The 19,544-nt window shown below is 45.1% G+C and overlaps 1 protein-coding gene across 1 annotated transcript in view; it reads left to right on the top strand.

Annotated features, from left to right (window-relative positions):
- Positions 1–415: 415 nt before the first annotated feature.
- PYGM (glycogen phosphorylase, muscle associated) overlaps positions 416–19,544 on the top strand; it is a 58,994-nt gene continuing 39,865 nt past the window's right edge. The window contains exons 1-4 of the mRNA XM_069740506.1: positions 416–780; positions 7,733–7,834; positions 7,918–7,996; positions 10,078–10,181. Of these exons, the coding sequence (XP_069596607.1) occupies positions 538–780; positions 7,733–7,834; positions 7,918–7,996; positions 10,078–10,181 (528 nt within the window). The 5' untranslated portion in view covers positions 416–537. The remainder of the gene's footprint in view (positions 781–7,732; positions 7,835–7,917; positions 7,997–10,077; positions 10,182–19,544) is intronic.

Raw genomic sequence — 19,544 nt, 5'->3', positions numbered from 1 at the left:
CTGAAGGTCACCACTATATTTAACCACCAGATGGACAGACTAAATACGATCTCCCGTCTCCAAATTAACCCATGTGTTTCCCCCTGCTAGAAAACTGTTGGAACCAGTGTTCAGCCTCTTTCCTCCTCTGTCTCGCTGCCTTGCTCTGCTCTCAGGCTGTATCTAGTACCTGAATGTAGACGTTGACACTTGCCGTAACCTTCACCTTCCCAAGATCATGTCAAGAATGTAAAATGCATTAGTGGAGCGAGCACATTTGGCTAGCCTTCCATATATACCCCATCCACTTTCATCCCACCACCTCTTAACCTTCTGTACACCCTGCCTCCTGTGGTCCTGCCCTTTGGCTATTTGGTTTTGTAGGAGGGGTTGGCGAAGGGTGTGCTTTTTGGAAGAGATGAGTTGAGTCAGTGAGACACTCCGAAGTCTTGTCGTCACCTCCACTCTCCCTCTGCACCAGCACCATTCCAACTTTGGTCCTTTTCTTTTATTACTCTTCTTTTTATTCCCCCTTTTTCCCTTTATTTACACTTTACCATGTCTAGACCCCTTACTGACCAGGAGAAGAGAAAGCAGATCAGTGTCCGGGGTTTGGCAGGAGCAGAAAATGTTTCCGACCTGAAGAAGAACTTTAACCGTCACTTACACTTCACCCTCGTGAAGGATCGTAACGTGGCCAATCCCCGTGACTACTACTTTGCCCTCGGGCACACGGTCCGTGATCACCTGGTGGGTCGGTGGATCCGAACACAACAGCACTACTATGAAAATGACCCCAAGGTGAGTTGTGATACACCCCAAGACATCCAGCAAAAAGATGCAAGATGGCTGTAGTTTTTTTTTTTTTAAACTGTGTGTGTTACCGTAATTCAGGATCACATATTTTTACATGTTACCTTCAAAATAACAAAAAAAGGCTAAACATACTTTTAAAGAGAAATTATGATAAGTTTAAAAGTGGCCATTTTTTGTTGTCATATTGTTCCCGCTTCTCCCCTGATTAATTCATTTTTCGCCTTTTTTAAATTGGCCAAACGGTTCCACAGATATGGTCCTTTTTATTTAGTGCTGCATTTGATGGTCTTAACCAAGAGGGCGTGTCTCACAGGATTCTCTACGCTGTGAGCCACGCCCCTTGGCAAAGAAAGGTCCATATCTCTGGAACCATATGGCAGATCTAAAAAAAAACAACAACTGCATACTTGGGGGAGCAGTGGGACTAAACTACAAGTAACTTTTAACCTCGTGACCGGTGCTCTTTAAATATGATTGGGTATAATTGTTCATTGTTTTTCAACAGCACATCTCCTGTTTAGACAGGGAATGTGCTGCCGACAATATGCAAACACAACCAAAGGATCGTATTAATGTTCTTTAGTCCCTATATAGTTGGCATCAGCCTGCGTGATAGGTCCTTTAATTGAGCGATATTGACTTGCTGTCCTCGAGTAATCTGTCCTACTGCCTCAAAGGTTTAATCCACAACTTCACAATTGCAAGGGGGCCAACTTCTGGGACCCCAGTTGGTCCTGGGAATGGAGCCTGTCTGAATGAAGGGTTGCTTGAGCATATATAGACCTGCAAGAAAAAGCTGGCACTTGGCTATCTCCGACAGTCCCATGGCGGTTGAACGTAGTGAAGGTGCCCGTGCTCAACCACCGCTTCTCAGAACCAGTGGTGTCACCGGTGGTTGGACCCCGGCGATCGTGAAGACGCAGATAGGGTATAACTTTAAGGGGCGCAATGAGATGGACCACGATCATATCGCAATGATCGGACTGGCCGGCGGCTCTCCTGATCGAGAAATACATGCTGTCACGTTTGGATCGGGATAGCTGCCGGCCAGTCCGTGCACTATGATGCCATCATCGTTGGTGTTTTATGGCCGTCTGACTGCGTCCTCAAACTTTGTGCAAATCCTTTAAGTCTCGGCAGATTGCATTTGTGTGAACCTGTGGTCCACATAGCAAACAGTAGACCATCTTTACTATCCAGGGTCCACCATGGAGTATTTATTCTTCATGGGGCGACTAATTTTGGTAGTAGAAGGAACTTTTCCGATTATCAAGATATATTAGAAAACAAAGCAATTTGCAATTCTCCAATATTGTACTGTACATCTCCAAACCACTTTAGGCCTATTATTGTCATCAATGTTTAATTAACCCTGCTGTTGTCTTCGGTCTTGGGAGACCGATTTTGAACTTTGGTATTTTTGGGGGTGTTCAAGATGCGGTTCTGAAACTCGTGGTTGATTGACTTAAATGAGGATGGGTCGGCTACGGGTTTCAGAGCCGCATCTTGAATATTTGAAAGAATATTGAAGTGCAAGGTCGGTCATTTTTGACCGAAGACAACAGCAGGGTTAATTAAAATAATCCTACATGCGGCACAAATGAGTGATGTATGTGCTGTAGGTCATCCTGTTCTGAAGTCATAAAATACCCCCAATTTGTAGACGTCACCAACACATTTTTCCCGTTTTTCTATGTGGACACAGAATTCCACAGCAACTTATGATATCCTTAAAATTAAATCGTCTGTCTGGTTTAGAAAACCTATTTTGGGGGCATTCTTGTTCGTTCATTTTAGCTCTCCCTGTAATGGAGGACCCCAGCACATTCGTACATTATATGGCAGCTAATGAGTCCTCCTGTGGTGGCGCTGCTAGAAAAGTCAACACTTGTTGCTGGGTCCACACAGATTACAGCTGATCTCTGATTTTCCTGCAGGACACTCTTGGATCGCCTTATTTTTGAGATTTTATTTTTTTTAAAAAGGATTGAGAAAGAATGACGGATTGAGCGTATAAGATATTATTATATTTAATATATGTTAAATATATATAAAATAAAATAAAAATATACATCGGTATATACTGTATGGTACATATGGTATATATTACTACTTTACTATTATTATTTTCCCACAATAATACTCCTGGAGAGACAATTTGTCATGGCGCCCCCCAGTGTTTGTCCACTATATTGTAAGAGTGAATCAAACACCACAGGGCGCTATAACATGTGTGTATCAATATCAAGACACAGAAGCATTTATCAGTATTAATAAATATATATATATATATATATATATATATATATATATATATACACATTTATATATACATACATTTATTCCGTTTTGAACGATCTAAGGCTATCTTCCCATGATGAGTATTTGATTTTGCAGTTTTTTTGCACCTTCTAGGTAAATTAGGTTACTTACCTGTCTTCACTTGCATTTTATAGTTTTTTTTTTTACGCTTTTTTTCTCGTCTCTTTTTGATATGTCATGTTTTAAATAAAGCTGCTTTGGGTTTTTTTTTTATAAAAAAAAATGTTCTTGAATGGCAGAGCCTAAGTGGATTTCTTTCTCTTTAGTAAGCCGTATCTGTAGTACAAGAATAAAGTATTGTTTTTAACACATTTTCAGAAAAGAAAGAAAAAAAAAAAAAGGCCGATGTTCAGAAAGTCTTCTCCATTTACAAGCAAAGGAGTTACACACATCCCCCTAGACACAGGGAAAAAATATATAAAGAATTACAATTTCTTTGAAAATGTATAAAAGAAAAAAAGAAGTAAAAAAATTATACAGTCAGCATCTAATTTGTTTTTGCCTTTTTTTATGCTTCCTGGTATTTGGCTTTGACAAAACTTTGACACATGCATGTAGAAAAGCCGCGGAGACACCATCACGTGTTTCTCCACGTAAGCAATGAATAGCCAGGTCTTTCACCGGGAAGGAACAACCACGGGAAGGGCAGCATCCAAAAGGAAAACCACCTATGCCAAAAAATTGTATCCATCCACAGACAGCTGTTTTGGGGTATTTGTCCCTCAGTGTGGAGTAGGAAACTGGCTATTAGGAGCAGTGCCTAGTAAAGAGACTATAAACATAAACGTACCGTCACACTGAACGATATCGCTAGCGATCCGTGACGTTGCAGCGTCCTGGCTAGCGATATCGTTCAGTTTGACAGGCAGCAGCGATCTGGATCCTGCTGTGCCATCGTTGGTCGGAGCTAGAGGGCCAGAACTTTATTTTGTCGCTGGACTCCCGCAGACATCGCTGAATCGGCGTGTGTGACGCCGATTCAGCGATGCCTTCACTGGTATCCAGGGTAAACATCGGGTTACTAAGCGCAGGGCTGCGCTTAGTAACCCGATGTTTACCCTGGTTACCAGCGTAAATGTAAAAAAAAACAAACACTACATACTTACATTCCGGTGTCTGTCCTCTCCGGCGCTCTGCTTCTCTGCAATGTGTAAGCGCAGCGGCCAGAAAGCAGAGCACAGCGGTGACGTCACCGCTGTGCTCTGCTTTCCGGCCGGCGCTCAGTGCAGAGAAGCAGAGCGCCGGAGAGGACAGACGCCGGAATGTAAGTATGTAGTGTTTGTTTTTTTTTACATTTACGCTGGTAACCAGGATAAACATCGGGTTACTAAGAGCGGCCCTGTGCTTAGTAACCCGATGTTTACCCTGGTTACCAGGGGACCGGCATCGTTGGTTCGCTGGAGAGCTGTCTGTGTGACAGCTCTCCAGCGACCACACAGCGACGCTGCAGCGATCGAGATCGTTGTCTGGATCGCTGCAGCGTCGCTTAATGTGAAGGTACCTTAAGGATGAATGACCTCGGGGAGATCAAAACATCCAACACCGCGGAGACACCATCACAGAGACACCATTCCTTCCCGGTGGATGACCTGGCTATTTATTGCTTGCCGAGAACAATGGCAGCTTATGTGCTGTTACAGATTGTTCATTGCGCATTGGAAGTGCAGTCTGTGTGTATATTGGCTATTAAATGACCTCTGGTTCAGTAATGGAAACGGACCCAACTAGACGGTCTAAGGATGCATCAAATTAATAAAAAGGGGTTGAGCACTACTTGGACAACCCCTTTTCAATCCATATTTTTACCCTTGGAAAATAATAACACTTCTACTCACTTCTGGTGCCAGCGCTGTTCCAGCGGTGTCGGCACTGCGTCTCCCAGGGATCGTGTGACATTATGTCACGTGATCCTGACGGTAGATCATAGGCCGCTTCACTCTCCCTGCCTTTGGATGAATCACACACATCCGGAAGAAGTGAGAGAGCTACAGATCTGACTTTGTCTGAATGTACAGTATGTAATCTGTTCTAAGGAGGGGGGGAACAGAGCTGATTGGCCAGAGCTATTGTGAGAGCCAGTGCCACAACTGCTGGAACAGCGCCGGCACCTGAGGGGAGTTTAGGTGTTATTATTTTACATTGGGGAAACATAGGCATTGAGGAGAGGTTTTCCGAGTGGCAAATACCCCCTTTGATAAATTTGGCATATTTTAAGACTGACTAGTAGAGTTGATCATAAAAATTTTAATGAACCGGAAGTCCATGGCCGCTGGACCAGAGCCCTGAGAACCTTCCAGCTCCTCTTCTGATATCCCCAGCTCGGTGTGACATCATGTGGGCATCACACCACAACTATGGCATCCAGCCAAATCTACTTATCAGAAGAGGCACCGGAATGCTACAAGGTAGATCAAGGTTCGCAGGGTCCAAGGACTGACAACATGGCCGCTGGACCAAGAATCGTTGTGTTCAACTCTACTGCCTAGTCTAAAAGTTAGGACAGTTTTAGAACATCAGCCCCATTGTGTTAAAATAAAAATTTGACCATATTAATGATTTTGGTATTTAATAGTTTGAAGTTGTGAAATTTTTAATCTTACTAATCAGTCTTGAATTTTTCGGTACGGAAATGTATTAGACGCCGGGTCACCTCATTATGTTGTTAGCCATTTTTAAGAAAAAAAAATCCATATAGCTGCAACTTAGGCAAGCCCTCCAATCATAGATAATCACATAGGCCTCAGATCCCCAGATTTGGTTTGACTGAATTAAGTGAATCTGTGAAGAGCGTTTTTTTTTTTTTTTCGAAGGCTGTATATACCAAGCAAGTCTTAAGTCTTAAAATCACTTGTCAGGGTAATTCATCCTTTTCACACTCCGGTTTGATCAGAGCTTTGTGTGTGATGACAAACAGGGAGCCGGGATTAGGCAATGACTGCATAAGCCGGGCAGAGGTTTATCCGAACAAAACAATTTATGCTGTCTGTCGATGCTACGTTTACAGACATCGCTTTAAAGATCTCAGTAGAGAACGCTAGACCGGGCTCCATGACGTGCTCCTTCATATGTTATTCTGTCATGTCGAGCACCGGAATAATTTTTTTTTATCCTACGCCTAGAACGGTTTTTGCTTTTTTTTCCCGTTTTCGTGCATGTACTTCATTAGCAGTAAAGAGATCTTAACGACTGATCTTATCTCGCCCATGCCTCAAGCTCGTTCGTTAAAGGTTATACATAGTTAAAGAGGATCTGGCAGCTCTCCTGAAATGTGTTTTAGTAAATACTTGAATTTCTCATGAAATATCAACATTGGAGAATCTTTTTCTTAAGCATGTAAAGATAGGTTCACACTAGGGTTTGGGATCAGTTTCTAAAAAAATCCAGTTAAAAATTTAAATAAAACGGAACAGAAATGGATTCCAAATGGACAGGAACGGAAGCCAAATTCTCCGTTTTAGACATATCCATGTTTACTAAAGGTGTCTCTAAATACCTCTATATTTTCTACGCATACCCAGTGCTTAAAAAGAACCAGTTTGAGCATGTTAAACTGGCAACAACACGAAATAGTGGCCACAGAGCTGAGCAGAACATAGTTTTTATTTTTTATTTTTTGCCTCTTCGTTGCGGAGATATTAGCTTGTAAAGTTTAGGTTATAATTTGTCTCTGGGGGTGTGTATATGTTCCCCTGCATGAAGCTGACCAATCATAAGCAGGCAGTAACTCAGAGGGGAGAAAAGAACCCGACTTCCTCTCCTGAGCTGAGATATGTATCATTACAAACACTTTCAGATCTCATCTCACGAAGCTGTCAGCTCTCACCCTACCCACATTCTCCCTGCCATGAGATGAGATTTAGAAGTGGAGGGCATGTTCATTTTTTTTCTCCTGTATGTTGCTGCCTGATTATGATTGGTCAGCCCAATGCAGGGGAAAAAGTACATGACCCAAAAAACATCTGCACACACCCTATGAGTTACAATTAGTGTATCATTTAGGATTTGGCTTTGCCAAATTTTCCCAGAAGATTTGATTCTCAACAAATAAATTTGCAGCAAATTGAACATTTCTTATTATGCTCTGGGGTCTCCATAGACCCCAAAGCATAATAAATGTAACATGTGAAAAACAAAAAAACCTAAAACTCACCTGTCACCTCTCCTTCCACCCTGCTGCTCGCTATCAGCTATCTGGTCTTCTTCTGTCTGTTGTCTCACACCGCATTGCTGTTCTCTTCACTGTAAGCCAGGACTGCCGGCAGTAACTTTGAGCTGTAAGGTCTTGGCACACATCACAACCTTATTATGCGCAGTGACCCCCATGGGCCAGACATTCCAAATGGCGTCTGGATATCCTGGGTCATAGGGAAGAGGCCTGAGATAGGGTGCTTAATGGTAAAAAGAGGACTGGTGGGCAGTGAACAATGGGGGGGTTACCAAAATGGTGGCCAGTGAATTGAGAATTGGAGTCACAAAGAGTTTGAATTCACTGTGAATGGAGAATTTCAGGAAATTCGACTTGAACTCGATCCTACACAGAACGATCTACTCATGTCTAATTACAATTCCTATGAGTGTTTGTTACGACTGTTTATAATGGTATCTTGTCTTGCAGAGAATTTACTACCTCTCCCTGGAGTTTTATATGGGTCGTACTCTCCAGAATACTATGGTAAATCTGGGTCTTGAAAATGCTTGTGATGAAGCTACATATCAGGTAAAGATCATGATGAAAGCAATCTGAATACCTTACATGCTAACATGATGGAGAAATAATTGTGTTCTCCAATCTCTGTTTAGCTTGGACTAGACATGGAGGAGCTTGAGGAAATTGAGGAAGATGCAGGTCTTGGAAATGGTGGTCTGGGAAGACTGGCAGGTAAGTAGGACAGATTATTAGGGTACGGTCACACACCGGTTTAAAAGCCAACATGTATTTCTGCATCAGATAACTGGAGGGCTATCCCTGGATTTCTGTAACAGTGTTACACTCACCTGGTGAGGTGGATCCACTAAGCCCAAGGTCCTTGTGGCCACAGGAATCAGTGCAGCAGGCAGGTGAGGCACAAAAGAAACAGGAAGCAAAGGTTCTGGAGACCGCAGGTGGATAGGAGACAAGGAACAGGAGGCAGAGGTCCTGGAGACCTCGGATGGACAGGAGACTGGGACCATGCAGCAGACGTCCTGGAGACTGCAGGTGGACAGGAGACCGGAAACAGATAGTGGAGGTCCTAGAGACCTCAGATGGACAGGAGACTGGGAACAGGCAGCAGAGGTCCTGGAGACCGCAGGTGGACAGGAGACCGGGAACAGGTAGTGGAGGTCCTGGAGACCTCGGACAGACAGGTGACCGGGAACAGGCAGCAGAGGTCCTGGAGACCGCAGGTGGACAGGAGACGGGGAACAGGAGGCAGAGGTCCTGGAGACCGCAGGTGGACAGGAGACGGGGAACAGGAGGCAGAGGTCCTGGAGGCCGCAGGTGGACAGGAAACCAGGAACAGGTAGCTGAAGTCCTGTAGGCTGTAGGCACCCAGGACTCCGGAGCACTTGACAGTCTTAATACCAAGACACAAGTGTGTGTGTTTTGGTAGGCCTTATATAGGCCCAGGCAGAGGATCACATGGGATCACGCTGGTCCATCTGCAGAGCCCGATGTGAGCACAACAGAGTTCGGTGGACCAGGATGAGGGAAGCAAAGCCCGTATCCAGGACTGGTGTGTAACAAACAGCTCTGCACAAAATGTACCACTAATGGATCCAATCCTCTTCTCTTCCATGCAAAATAAGTAGCATGTGCTAAAAATATGCCTAGAAATTTTCCGCTGCATGTAAGCAGGGGTGCAAAAATACCACTGCATGCGATACGGGCCGTAGTCGAATTTGACTTGGAATTTTGTGCAGACTCTGTCAATTTGAAGTTTTTTTTTCTTCTGCTGTGAATGATTATTTGCACATAATTATACATTAAAAACCTTTCTACAATGTTGGATTTCACCAATATCAAGGTAACCGCCTATACTAGCAATATGCCATCACTTTATGAGATGGGAATACCCTGTTAGGCCGGTTTCACATGTCAGTGGCTCCGGTACATGAGGTGACAGTTTCCTCACGTGCCGGAGACACTGACTCACGTAGACACATTGAAATCAATGTATCTCTGCACATGTCAGAGTGTTTTCATGGACCGTGTGTCCGTGTGCAAAACTCGGAGACATGTCAGTGTTCGTGGGAGCGCACAGATTACACGGACCTTTAAAGTCAATGGGTCCGTGTAAAACACGTACCGCACACGGACGCTGTCAGTGTGCCGTGCAGGAGACAGCGCTACAGTAAGCGCTGTCCCCCCATGTGGTGCTGAAGCCGCCATTCATATCTTCTCTCCAGCAGCGTTCGCTGGAAAGAAGATATGAAAAATCCTTTTTTTTTTTGGTTTTTTCGTGTTTTAAATAAAGATCCCAGTCCCAACCCCCCTCACACCCCCTGTGTGCCGCCCGCTGGTAATAAAATACTCACACAGCGTCCTGTCCTTGCCGCACTTCTCCTGTATGAGCGGTCACGTGGTGCCGCCCATTACAGTCATGAATATGCGCTCCACCCCTATGGGGTGTGTCTACGTGAGTCAGTGTCTCCGGTACGTGAGGAAACTGTCACCTCACGTACCGGAGCCACTGACGTGTGAAACCGGCCTTAAAGTCTCCACAGCTCTCCAGAAGTTTCCCCATATTAGAGTGCTAATGGCAGAACATTTAGCAAATCATGGGTTACTTCTACAAGTCCAATTGTTGAGCCCAAATCCCTGATGTTTCCGTACCAGAAGTAAGTCACGACTAGTAATACACATAATAGTGACATCAGGATCCATTACCGTCAGGGTTTTCAAGAATCTGCACCGTGAACGTATTCAACATTGGAGATATTTTTGCTGAATTATTAACGTTCTATCCATACCTTTCTCAGCTTGTTTTCTGGACTCCATGGCCACCCTTGGACTGGCTGCTTACGGTTATGGAATCCGATATGAGTTTGGAATCTTCAACCAGAAGATAGTAAATGGCTGGCAGGTTTGTGAGATACCTAGATATTTGCAATAAACATAGACAGTTATTATTTTCACCAGATCCCTGTTCCCGTCTGCGTTAGGAATTCCATTTTTCTGTTCCATAATTGGAGGATAGAATAGAAGGTAGGATGCGTTCCAATCATGCTATTTTAAAATTTTAAAAGCAATCTGTCAGCAGGTATTTGATATATAACCTGTAACCTCCTGACAGCATGAAGTAGGGGTTAAAGCACAGATTTCAACGATGTGTCACTTATCAGGCTGCGTGCTGTTGTTTTCTTGCAATGAAGGTTTTATCACCAGGTGATTATCATTGCTGTGACTAGCAGGCACACGCTTGCTAGTCCCGACTCCGCCCCCTTCTCTGATAAGTAGCTATCTATAGACAATGTACATATAGAGCCTGGTGTGGGCGGGGTTAGCTTTTGCAGCTCTGCTGCATTGCGAAATCTAAGAACTCTGATTTTTGTCTCAGACGGAATCTGTCAAAGGAAAAAAGTCGACATGTGCACGGCCTCACTGACTAACATTGGTCCCAGTGCAAGCCGATGTTTTGCCCGATTGCACTCAGACTGTAAATACTATCATATGCACGAGCAATTGAGGTGACATTTATCTCATGTCTCTTTATAACAGCAGAGTCAATGGTCTGGAGCCGCTTTCCTTAACAATGTGCGCCGTCAGGGGTTTCCTGTGCCGGGAGCCGGAGGTCATGTGGCTGCGTGTATGTCATTTGCATACTTCCGCTCACATTTCGACTAGACATCCTCGACGTCACTCAGAACACTTCTATCGAGAGAGGGTGCACTGATTTTGAAAGTCAGAATGTGAGCGGAAGTATGCAGATCGCATACATGCTGCCAACCCCGTTAATACAAATCATCACAAGCTGAAGCATGTATTTGCTTTTTGCAAAGAAGTAATGCAGCAGTAATACCAACCATAAATTATGACTTCATCGAGTATAGTTGATACCCATGAGTATATAAAGGGATGGCAAAAGTGGATTTACAGTGCCTGTGTTAGAGTACTTTCACATTACGTTCCGGCACCCGTTTGGTGGCTCTGTCGGGACATTAGACCCAATGTGGAAGCCAAACTGTGGCGTTGCTTCTCTGGCTTCCTTAGACCTTTGGCTCCAGGCAGTAGCTCCAGAGGCACGGCACACAGCTCCAGATGTTTCCACTGCCTATCAGTTAGACACTATTCAGCACTATAGCTTGGGCTGACCACACATGCTCTGTGTAACTGACACAGGCCCTCTGCAACTCACACAGGCCCTCTGCAACTGACACAGGCCCTCTGCAACTGACACAGGCCCTCTGCAACTGACACAGGCCCTCTGCAACTGGCACATGCTCTCGGTAACTGGCACAGGCCCTCTGCAACTCACACAAGCCCTCTGCAACTCACACAGGCCCTCTGCAACTCACACAGGCCCTCTGCAACTCACACAGGCCCTCTGCAACTCACACAGGCCCTCTGCAACTCACACAGGCCCTCTGCAACTCACACAGGCCCTCTGCAACTCACACAGGCCCTCTGCAACTCACACAGGCCCTCTGCAACTCACACAGGCCCTCTGCAACTCACACAGGCCCTCTGCAACTCACACAGGCCCTCTGCAACTCACACAGGCCCTCTGCAACTCACACAGGCCCTCTGCAACTGGCACATGCTCTCGGTAACTGGCACAGGTTCTCTGCAACTCACACAGGCCCTCTGCAACTGACACAGGCCCTCTGCAACTCACACAGGCCCTCTGCAACTCACACAGGCCCTCTGCAACTGACGCAGGCCCTCTGCAACTGACGCAGGCCCTCTGCAACTGGCACATGCTCTTGGTAACTGGCACAGGTTCTCTGCAACTGACACAGGCCCTCTGCAACTGACACAGGCCCTCTGCAACTGGCACATGCTCTCTGTAACTGGTACAAGCCCTCTGCAACTCACACAGGCTCACTCCAACTGACACATGCCCTCTGCAACTGGCACATGCTCTCTGTAACCGGCACAGGCTCTCTGTAACTGACACAGGCCCTCTGCAACTGGCACAAGTCCTCTGCAACTGGCACATGCTCTCTGTAACTGGCACAGGCCTTGGTAACTGGCACATGCTCTATGTAACTGGTACAGGGCTTCTGCAACTGACACAGACCCTCTGTAACTGGCACAGGCCATCTGCAACTCACACAAGCCCTCTGCAACTGACGCAGGCCCTACAACTGACGCAGGCCCTCTGCAACTGAAGCTGGCCCTCTGCAACTCACACAGGCCATCTGCAACTCACACAAGCCCTCTGCAACTGACACAGGCCCTACAACTGATGCAGGCCCTCTGCAACTGACGCTGGCCCTCTGCAATTCACACAGGCCATCTGCAACTCACACAAGCCCTCTGCAACTGACACAGGCCCTACAACTGATGCAGGCCCTCTGCAACTGACGCTGGCCCTCTGCAATTCACACAGGTCCTCTGCAACTGACACAGGTCCTCTGCAACTCACACAGGTCCTCTGCAACTGACAGAGGCCCTCTACATTGACACAGACCCTCTACAACCGACACAGGCCCTCTGTAACTGACGGAGGCCCTCTGCAACTGACACAGGCCCTTTACAACTGACACAGGCCCTTTGTAACTGACACAGGCCCTCTACAACTGACACAGGCCCTCTACAACTGATGCAGGCCCTCTGCAACTGACACAGGCCCTCTGTAACTGACGGAGGCCCTCTGCAACTGACACAGGCCCTTTACAACTGACACAGGCCCTTTGTAACTGACACAGGCCCTCTACAACTGACACAGGCCCTCTACAACTGATGCAGGCCCTCTGCAACTGACACAGGCCCTCTACAACTGACACAGGCCCTCTGTAACTGACACAGGCCCTCTACAACTGACACAGGCCCTCTTGTTATGACCTGGTGGTTAGGAGCACCCGAAATGACCTGATAGTTAAACCTCATACAGGACGAGCTCTGGGATGTGGGAGCCACTCTGCATCCCAGAGCTTCCAGCTAGCAAGACAAAATCATGAAAACCAGCTGGACAAGAAAACAGAGAACAAAATAAGACTATAAGGAACTTAGCTTCTGCAGGAGAAGGCAGGTCACCAGAGAGATCCAGGAGCGAACTGAACGAATGCAAAAACATTGACAGCTGGCATGGAGTAACGATCTGAGAGGAGTTAAATAGAGCAGCCAACCAAAGGATAACCCACGTCACCTGTGTAAGGAACCTCAGAAGCAGCAGCTTCACTCAAAGCCACCAGAGGGAGCCCATAGACAGAACTCGCCGAAGTACCATTCACGACCACAGGAGGGAGTTCGACAACAGAATTCACAACACCCTCTGTAACTGAAACAGGCCCTCTGTAACTGACACAGGCCCTCTACAACTGACACAGGCCCTCTACAACTGACACAGGCCCTCTACAACTGACACAGGCCCTCTACAACTGACACAGGCCCTCTACAACTGACGCAGGCCCTCTACAACTGACACAGGCCTTCTACAACTGACACAGGCCCGCTACAACTGACACAGGCCTTCTACAACTGATGCAGGCCCTCTACAACTGACACAGGCCCTTTACAACTGACACAGGCCCTCTGTAACTCACACAGGCCCTCTGCAACTGACACAGGCCCTATACAACTGACACAGGCCCTCTACAACTGACACAGGCCCTCTACAACTGACACAGGCCCTCTACAACTGACACAGGCCTTCTACAACTGATGCAGGCCCTCTACAACTGACACAGGCCCTTTACAACTGACACAGGCCCTCTGTAACTCACACAGGCCCTCTGCAACTGACACAGGCCCTCTACAACTGACACAGGCCCTCTGTAACTGACACAGGCCCTCTACAACTGTCACAGGCCCTCTACAACTGACGCAGGCCCTCTACAACTGACACAGGCCTTCTACAACTGACACAGGCCCTCTACAACTGACACAGGCCCTCTACAACTGACACAGGCCTTCTACAACTGACACAGGCCCTCTACAACTGACACAGGCCCTCTACAACTGTCACAGGCCCTCTACAACTGACGCAGGCCCTCTACAACTGACACAGGCCTTCTACAACTGACACAGGCCCTCTACAACTGACACAGGCCCTCTGTAACTGACACAGGCCCTCTACAACTGACACAGGCCCTCTACAACTGACACAGGTCCTCTACAAATGACACACACTGAAGAGAAGACAAACCCTAAATAACCTCTACCACTCATATTCTCTGCCCAGCTTCTCTAGGACCCCAGACATTTATTGCTATACTGTTGCAGCATTAGACTGACTCAGCACTACTCATAGCATCCAGCACACACACTGAATGCATTGCTGGAAATGAGCAGAAAATTATAACCTAGACACTGAACATATGTCGATGTGAGGGCCGGCAGCACAAAAATCTCACAGGTCATCATCTTACCGTGGAAAGTCTGTGGTCTGGAAATGAATACAATGCGAAATACCAATGCAAAATCATAAGGGCAACGTGAACAACATAATAATAGCAGCAGTCTAAGTGGCAGGAGGGCGGCATGAGGCCACATTTACCCTCTTGCAAGTATTTTTTAGATGACTGAATAATAGCTGCATAGTCCTGCTGTAAAATCAGTAGACCTGGATCTCGAAATGTAATTTGACTTATACATCAGAGTCTGCGAGATCATGAGATTGGCCGGAGGAAGATTTATCGATCCCAGCTTAACAAATATACCGCAGGGTAAATTAGCGGTAATACATTGAGAACATCCTTGAGAATTGGTGCACAGTGGAAAAAAAAATAAAAGACAGTTATCAATGGAAACGGTTTACAAATTTGCTTTTCTTGTCTAAGCCTTTCAAGGAAAATTAAAGTGGGAATTCCATTGGTTGCTATGGATTATTGGATTATAATCTTTTTCTTTTTTATGAAGCAGTTTGCGGAAATGTCCCCCAAGGTGCACATCGGCACTGAAACCATAGTAACAATTGGCAATCATTTTTTTTTTTTACTTGTCCACTACAATTTATACGTAAAAAAAAAGCTATTATCTTGTCCTTTATGCTAGGTCTACATATACGAGACGTAATATATACTTTATATATTAATAAATTCATTGCAGTTATACATTTTGGGAATAATTTAGATCCATAGGATTCACGGAAACATTGTAGTCAGCCAACACTAATGTAAGGCTGGGGCTAGACCGCGACTTTGGTCAACTGCGGCATCGTTGCGCAACGCAGGTGAACGGACACAGGCCCTCTATAACTGACACAGGCCCTCTACAACTGACGCAGGCCCTACAACCGACGCAGGCCCTCTGCAACTGAAGCTGGCCCTCTGCAACTCACACAGGCCCTCTGCAACTCACACAGGTCCTCTGGTCAACTGCTGCATCGTTGCGCAACGCAGGTGAACGGAGTTGCATTGCGACCCCTATGGTACCACGACCACCATACGCGAGGTTTAAAAACTTCAATTGGTTCTGAGTTTTTGCAATTTGGGTTTCGTGGCCGTGGAACGTTAGAGGTCACTGCAATGTGGCAGCTGCACAGGTCGATTTTTGGCCGAGTGTCCTGTGTTGCGGCTAAAGTTGCCGTATAGCGCTAGACTAAAAGAAATGGCATTGCCGTCTTCATTTCACTGGTGAAGAGTGGGGACATTCCAAAAAATAACTTTATATCAGATGAAAGTTTCCCCACTACCAGCGTCTCATTCCCCATCAGAAGTAGACGGGACCCCATGATAGGTGCGGAACCCAACTGTCTTAGGGCGCCGTATAAATCAGACCGAGATCGGAGCACACTGCTCGGACCGGCCAGCGGCTCTCCTCACCTGAAGTGACAGCTGTAAAGAAATATATGATGTTGTCATGTCGTCGCCGGCCAGTCGGAGCATTGCGTTCCGACCTTGGTCAGGTGTATTTTGCCCTAATATTGAGATATTATGTATCTATCACTATAGTTAAAGAAAACTTTACTTTCTACCTATAGAAATTAAAAAATAAAACTAAAGATGGTTAATAATGCATTTTCCCCCAAGTTATTAGAAACATTAAAGAGGTTGTCTAGGCTTGGGGTACAAGTCCGCAGTCCCTCTATGTGACTGCAGACTTATGAATTCTCACAACGCGCACAGTACACGCTGTTAGGATTCTCTGGTGTAGGGAGTAGGCAGGCATGTGACCGTAAGTATGTGATTTGCATACGTGCAGTCACATGCCAACTAGACATTACACTGCCTTGATCAATACAAGTGTATAGATCGAGGCCGGACAAGTCTAGTCAGAATGTGACCGGAAGTGTGCAAATTACGTACTTGCGGTCACAAGACCTCCCATGCACGATGTGAAGATTCACAAGTCTACAGTCAAATAAAGTGACCCCCACGCCTGGGCAATCCTTTTATGGCCACGTTCACACGTTCAGTATTTGGTCACTATTTTAAATATTCATTTTTTTTAAAGCCAAAATTAGGAGTGGAATAATTAGAGGAAGAGTATAATAGAAACACGTCACCACTTCTGTATTTTTCACCCACTCCTGGTTTTGGCTTACAAATACTGATGTAGCATACTGACCAAATAGTGAACATATGAACGTGGCCTTACAAATGCTGATGTAAAATACTGACCAAATACTGAACATACGAACGTGGCCTTACAAATACTGATGTAAAATACTGACCAAATAGTGAACATATGAACGTGGCCTTACAAATGCTGATGTAAAATACTGACCAAATACTGAACATATGAACATGGCCTTACAAGTACTGATGTAAAATACTGACCAAATACTGAACATACGAACGTGGCCTTACAAATACTGATGTAAAATACTGACCAAATACTGAACATACGAACGTGGCCTTACAAATACTGATGTAGCATACTGACCAAATACTGAACATACGAACGTGGCCTTACAAATACTGATGTAAAATACTGACCAAATACTGAACATACAAACGTGGCCTTACAAATACTGATGTAAAATACTGACCAAATACTGAACATACGAACATGGCCTTACAAATACTGATGTAAAATACTGACCAAATACTGAACATACTAACGTGTCCTTACAAATACTGATGTAGCATACTGACCAAATACTGAACATACGAACGTGGCCTTACAAGTACTGATGTAAAATACTGACCAAATACTGAACATATGAACGTGGCCTTACAAATACTGATGTAAAATACTGACCAAATACTGAACATATGAACGTGGCCTTACAAATACTGATGTAAAATACTGACCAAATACTGAACATATGAACGTGGCCTTAGAAATACTGATGTAAAATACTGACCAAATACTGAACATATGAACGTGGCCTTACAAATACTGATGTAAAACACAGACCAAATACTGAACATGTGAAAGTGACCTAGTGACCTCCATAGTCCACAGCCATAGGGCTTCCTTTTGCCTATGCACCGGCTCCGATTTATGTGTCTTTTACCATTCAAAATCTTGCAAAAATAGTTTATACATGTACTTTATTGTACAATAATGAATCAATCTGGGATTCTAGAAACACCAAGTGACATCCGTGGTTCCGTTTTTCTTGTGCTCAGTTTTTTTTTTTTTATCTGTGTAGCTTTTCATACAAAAATATTATTTTTGGGTGGGTACGAGATCCGATCTGAATCACTCAGTATTGTGGCTTCGTCAGAACGTGACAAAAAAACATTCATTTTTTTTTCTGTAACGTCTATTTAGGACTCTGGAAATGAAAGACTGCGATATTCCACTAATGAAGCGGCTGAATAAATGAATGGCTGCTAAATGTATCCTGATTCTATTACATAGAGACTTTCCGTGGCCTTAGAAAGCAATAGTGAAGGGTCTGAACTAGTATTAATCGCACAGAAACTGCGTTTCTTAAGATCTCGTGCTGAATGATACATTTGGCACATTGTCCAACCTTACACCACCTCGTAGTTTACTTTTAGACCAATTTTTTCAAAATGTTGGCGCCATTTAAGCCATGCCCCTTTCAGCTAAGCCACCCCCTGAAATTAGGCCAGGCCCTCCTTTTGCGTGAGCACATATTAAAAAGGTCTAAATTCAACAATGTATATAAAAAACGCAACAAAAAGTTGAGATGTGCTCACTCTACTAAATTTGTACTTGTGTTTTGTAAAGATCAAGCACACAATTTGAAAATTGAAGAAAACATTTCAATAAGGCTCAAAATAAAGTCCTCTATATACAGTAGATTAAAGTTGGCGAATCCATCACACTTGATGTGTATTGGTCCCCCTTGACTTGTCCATGACAAATGAAGGAGAACATAAGAATCGGGTAGATTTATTTCCGATGCCCCATCCCTTTTATCCTCCAGACCTTGCTCCTGATAGAGGATACAAAGCCCAGTTGGCCAAGTAGAGCGTTCACGTGAATGGGGGGAGTCGGGAGCGATGCAGGGAAATTTACTGAAAAGGGGTTCCGAAAATCCTACTGTAGCTCCTGTTGGGATGTAGCAATCTGAACCAAAAATTACGCTACCTTCCTTGACCTATCTGTAATCGATGGCATTGCATACGATGCCGGACGTTATCTGCATTTTCTGCCAGGCACATTTCGACATACGCATACAATTTTGCCCTTTTTGCAACTCTTTGACATGTAGAAAAAGATCTCCCAGACTCCTGCGCTAGGCGTCCCAGAGTATTCGTTGCAGACAGCTCCAGATGATGTTGCACATCATTCATTGCTTCCTGCAACATTTTTGGACGGCCACTTCCATGAGAAGGGATCAATGATCCAGTCATTTAGGAATAACACTCTTTGAGAATATTTCATGAGCACCATATTTCTTCCAAAATTCACTCTGACATCGCTTAAACAGATTGGTGACCCAATATGTTTCCACCGAGAAGACGCACAGACATCTCAACACTGTACATCGCCATCCTGACGAGAAGTCAAGTAAATAAATGAAAGGTATTGGGGTATGCACCCGTAAGTCACAAGTGGAGGTTAAACATCGTAACAGCTGTCTGGCACCTACCTCATCACTTCGGCGCGGGGGCATCCTGGCTTGTTCAAAGCTCCGTATACCCAGGAGCACGTTGCGCGTTTCGTTTAGATTGTTTTGCCCTGGTGAGACTTATTAGAGTTGAGCGAGTTTTTCAACATTCGGGTTCCGATTACGATCGGCTTCGAATATTGTATTTGCAAAATTTGCCGAACACATCCGACATTGGAGTCAAATGACCGAATATGTTTGGAACCGATCGTCAAACATAAATTCGGCACGAATAGGGTACCAAGATGGCACGAATATGGCCAATTCGGTCCGACTCCGAGCATATTCACTCAACTCTATTTATTA

Source organism: Ranitomeya imitator, chromosome 9 (genome assembly GCF_032444005.1).
Source record: "Ranitomeya imitator isolate aRanImi1 chromosome 9, aRanImi1.pri, whole genome shotgun sequence".
Lineage (NCBI taxonomy): Eukaryota > Metazoa > Chordata > Amphibia > Anura > Dendrobatidae > Ranitomeya > Ranitomeya imitator.
The sequence above is the reverse complement of the archived record's forward strand: the minus strand, read 5'-3'. Positions and strand labels throughout refer to the sequence as shown.